This window comes from Thunnus maccoyii, chromosome 11 (genome assembly GCF_910596095.1).
Source record: "Thunnus maccoyii chromosome 11, fThuMac1.1, whole genome shotgun sequence".
Classification (NCBI taxonomy): domain Eukaryota; kingdom Metazoa; phylum Chordata; class Actinopteri; order Scombriformes; family Scombridae; genus Thunnus; species Thunnus maccoyii.
This window is the reverse complement of record NC_056543.1, coordinates 13,729,097-13,733,502: the sequence shown is the minus strand read 5'-3', so window position 1 is coordinate 13,733,502 and position 4,406 is coordinate 13,729,097. Positions and strand designations below refer to the sequence as shown.

General features: G+C 42.7%; 1 protein-coding gene across 1 annotated transcript; it reads right to left on the bottom strand.

Moving 5' to 3' along the window:
* Positions 1 to 1,382: 1,382 nt before the first annotated feature.
* Positions 1,383 to 4,406, bottom strand: vgll3 (vestigial-like family member 3). The gene is made up of 4 exons (XM_042426701.1): positions 3,950 to 4,406; positions 2,792 to 3,149; positions 2,105 to 2,644; positions 1,383 to 1,996 (listed from the first exon to the last, which is right to left on the bottom strand). Exons 1-4 carry the CDS (start codon positions 4,052 to 4,054, stop codon positions 1,956 to 1,958), a joined length of 1,044 nt encoding a protein of 347 aa, XP_042282635.1. The 5' UTR covers positions 4,055 to 4,406; the 3' UTR covers positions 1,383 to 1,955.

Below are 4,406 nucleotides of genomic sequence, written 5' to 3'. Positions count from 1 at the left end.
TAGCAGCGTTTATATCTGAAACTGAACATGGCAACAACCAACTCATTGAGTATCCTTTTTTTGACACAGTATTGGTAATGTTTTTGAAGACACAGGGTTGAGAATAAAAAAGTTACCAGTTATTGGAGGATTGTATCTGTAAGACAGTGGGACAAATCTCCATCTATGTGGTAACCACCTAACAGTTGCAGAAACTGCTATTTCTGTTTTCAGTTATTGATATTCTGGTTTAAATATCAGATTGACATTATGTAAAATCTACATCCCAGCATTATCACATGAATTGTTTTGCTCATATGAGCCTGATCGCTGCTTGATATCCTCTAGCAGGGCCCTGTTAATGGTTCCTAAAACTCGCTTTTGCTGCCCAGGCCTTGCAGCTGTGGCAATCTCAGTATCCTCCCTTAAATCTCTTCTTCAGCTGTATGGTCTAATCTTAGAAATCTCTGTGTTATATTTGATCAGGCTATGTACTGCATTGCCAAAATCAGGTCTTTTTTGTCAAAACCTGAGCTAGAGATGATTTATATCATCCTGGCTGGACTACTGCAATTCCCTTTTCACCTGCAAGCAAGCAGGACGACTCACATCACAGCCATCTTATCTTCTTTACATTGGTTTCCCATCCCATCTTATATCACCAGCAGGTCACTTAGGTCTTCTGACCAGGGCTTACTGGTTGTCCCTCGCTCTCCACTTACAACAAAAGGTGATCGAGCCTTTGAAGATGTGGCTCCAACACTGTGGAACGCTCTTCCTGTAGATGTATGCACTGATGCCTTTAAGAAGCAGCTGAACACTGGCCTTTGACCAGCCTGTAATGCTGTATTCTGTGTGTTTTTAAAGTCTTGTGTTGCTTATGTTTTAATTGTTTGTTTTTTATGGTTTTATGGTCTTATTTTTAACTATTTTATCCTTGTGAAGCACTCTGTGACCTTGTTCTGTGAAAAGTGCTATACTAAACAAACTTTACCTACTTACTTCTTAAAGCTCATTTTTATCTCAGTCCTTTTTCTTAACTAATGGTAATTTGTGTAACTGTTCTGGATCATTTTATCTTGGTCTTTATTATTATTATTATTATTATAGTTATTTATCCTGCTCTATTTTTTTATAATGAAAAAAAAAGATGTCTAGTTTGGTGTCAGAGGAAACAGACTTTTCCTGATTTTACAAGAGCTGCTACCATTTCCTGGTATGTAATGGGAAGATTTCTGCTTTGGAGCAGGAAGATTCTTTCCTAAATCTGAACGATGTGCTCAATACCCTCTAGGTTTATTAAAGTGTAGTTGGAGGTGAATATTCTGCTTGCATTCCACATATTTTGGGGCGAACTGATTAAAGTGATGTCTGAAAAAACACACTTCATTTGCAAATACATCTTAACAATTTATCACTTAAACATACAGTACCAATATTTACACTACACATTCCCCCAAAGGCAAAATAGTAAAGGTAGCATTCAGGCAACGATTTAGCAGAAGTCATCCAGCAAACAACTTAGCATGACAAAACTGTGCACAAGAAATGTACAATCATCAACAAACATTTACTGTACAAAACAAAATGTGGATCAAAATCAAGCTCTTGAAACAGAACCACTTTGTCTCACATTGCATGAACAGGAAAGGGTGTTTTGTGCCAACAGAGAAAAAGGGGCCTCCCATCTTTAAAGCTAGTAGTCTGTTTTTATCGTTCTTCAAGGGCCTTGACCTGCAGCCAAAGCATCTCATCACTGTCATTTAAGTCCAAGCCTGAGTTCATCTCCATGATAAGTCGTGTGGACAGTGCAGGACTCGTAGTCTAAGCTACAGTAAGCAGTCTATCATATATCTACATTGTACATTACAGTGCTGGTGTTGCAGCCATGCATTGATAAAGCCACAGAGTAGGTCCTTTTTGGTGTAAGCTGGGCTGCAGGCATAATCCATTGATATTCCTTCTTAGTACATCAGTTAGAACCAAACTGACGACTTTGCTTTGGTCTGATCATGAGCTGCAGAGAGAGAAAGAAACATGGTCAAATTATTATTGTCATTATTGCCACATATTGCACAAGTTAGAACACATGCATGCTTGCAACTGCATTGTTTTGTGTATCTACCTGAGTCGTACACCTCCAAGGATCCATGGAGGGGCGAGGGGGTCCAGGCGACAGAGGTAGCCGTGATGGGGCTGCTAGGGTCCATCTCTGTCTTTACCCCCTCGCTGTGGGGGGAACTGCCTGTGCTCGCGGCTGGCTGGCTCTGGTTCCTAACACTGGGCAGCAGCAGAGGACCAAACCTGGTATCTAATGCTGCACTGTGGGTCGGGTAGGAATGGAGCATGGGGTGGTGGTGCCGGGTGTGAATGTGTGCATGGGGGTGAGGGTGGTAGACATCATGGACATTGGGGTAGCCACTTGTGCTTTGGGAGTTCAGGTTGTAGGTCCAGCTTTCGGGGAGGGCCGCCAGAGGCGGGAGACTGGCCTGGGAGAGCATGTGGCCGGCCCACAGAGCTCCGTCTGGGTGGTTGAAGGAAACGGGGCTGGGAGAGAAGTCTGGGTGGACTGAGACGGAGACAGATGGGAGGCAGGAACCGGCCTGGGATTGATAGGTGCTGTTCCAAACTGAGCTGCTCTGACCCTCAGAGTGAGACACACCATCTGCAACAAACAGACTTTATCTCATCACACTGCCACATATTTTTTTTTATCAACTGCAATTCTTTTAAGCTGGGGATAAAATTAATTTTGCTATTAAGTAAAAGAAAATTAATGAGTCAGCACTAGTATATTTTAACCAAATCTCACCTTTCCATGAACCAGCAGTGCTCGATACAGATGGCTGAGTCATTCTGATTGGCTTGGTCTCGCTGTTGAAAGTGCTGGACTGACTCAGAGCCCGGGAGAAATGCTCATCTACCACGTCACTGATGTCTCCTTGGAAGTAGGTAAACAACACGCACCGGGAGTTTAAGTACTCTGCTCCTGCTGGTTGAGTGCCATCCTTCAGCTCTGAATCGGATGTGGATACACAGCCTGACTCAGTTCCAGGAACCTGTCGGAGGCCCTGATCCCTGGACAGCATCCCTCGTCCTCCTCCTCCTCCTTGCTGCTGCTGCTGCTGCCCCAAAAAATTCTGCATCTTACTGTGAGCACTCAGCTTCCTCTGGAAGAGAGAAGAGTCAGAGGGACATGAACTGACACATCCAAGCAGGAGTATTCACATTTGAGTAAAATTATTTAAAATACTGATCATCATACTGTTGTTTTCAGTGCAATAAAATTAGACTTTACATGCCATAAATACATTTATTCAAGTAATATTTACACTCCAGTACACACGCAGCTTAGGAGTTGTGTGAAAATTAATTTATTTTTTCCCATACTGCATTCCAACTATTTGTAAAGCTCAATGTGATTCATCCACATTCCTGAGTGACTGACTGGCTGTCATTACATCACCGTTTGACCGCACGATTAATAGTTTGGTGTCATTACGCATGACCTGAGGTGAATACCGAGCCTCAGACTGGAATTTCATCATTCAAAACTCAAATTGAAGTTAAGGAGTTGTATGCTAGGCTTAAAATAGTTTGGAATGGTATATTGAACAGAAGGCGGTCAATAGGAAAACCCCTTTTGAGTAAAAACGAAAGAAAATGGACGATTCTTAAAGAATATTTAAATTTAGGCCTGGTGACAACTTTATGGTAAATTACTTCTTGTTTCAATCTTGTGCTGTACTCATTATCTTTAACACCTTTTCATTTTTACTATGGTTTATAACTATAGTTATTACAGTTAGATATGGTATATAAGTTATTTTTTGTAAAGCGTGAGAGAGATTACACTTCATCCTAGGTCACATGAGTCTTTATGCTTCACTCCTAAAAAAATTCTTTTCATATGATTACATTGCGTCAGTGCCACTCAGCAGCTACAAAAGTTTTATGATGAGTATCTCACCTGTTGTTGCTGGTGATCTGGGTTATAGTACGTCGCCTTGTACGCCGCTGCAGGGAGGTAGTGCGCTCCATAGCTTTGATGGTACATCACATCCAGGCAACTCATAGCGACGGACCAAAGCGGTTAAGAACGAGAGAGTCGGAGGAGAGAAACGCGCACAAAACAGCCGAAGGCGACTCTCCCTGAGACTTCAGACGGGCTGGATCCTCCGAGCCATCGGTGCCTCTATATATGCCCAAACGCATACAATGGCCATGTCGTCCAGTTTGCATACAGACAATGCGCCTCCCGCTGTGCGCTCCACCAGCACCAACCGGGGCCACAAAATCGAGCAAAACGTTATGACACAAACACTGTATGCGAAAAAAAACTCCTCACTGACAAGTTTTCAGGCCGCTTCTGATTGGGTGAGCATTCCTTTCCCCCTTCTCTCTCTTTTTCTGTTTTGGAAGGGAGT

Coding starts and splice junctions, on each gene's coding strand:
- vgll3 (XM_042426701.1), bottom strand. CDS start 4,054: ATGAGTTGCCTGGATGTGATGTACCATCAAAGCTATGGAGCGCACTAC. Junction 3,150..3,949: donor CAGATCACCAGCAACAACAG/GTGAGATACTCA, acceptor TCTCTCTTCCAG/AGGAAGCTGAGTGCTCACAG. Junction 2,645..2,791: donor CACTGCTGGTTCATGGAAAG/GTGAGATTTGGT, acceptor TGTTTGTTGCAG/ATGGTGTGTCTCACTCTGAG.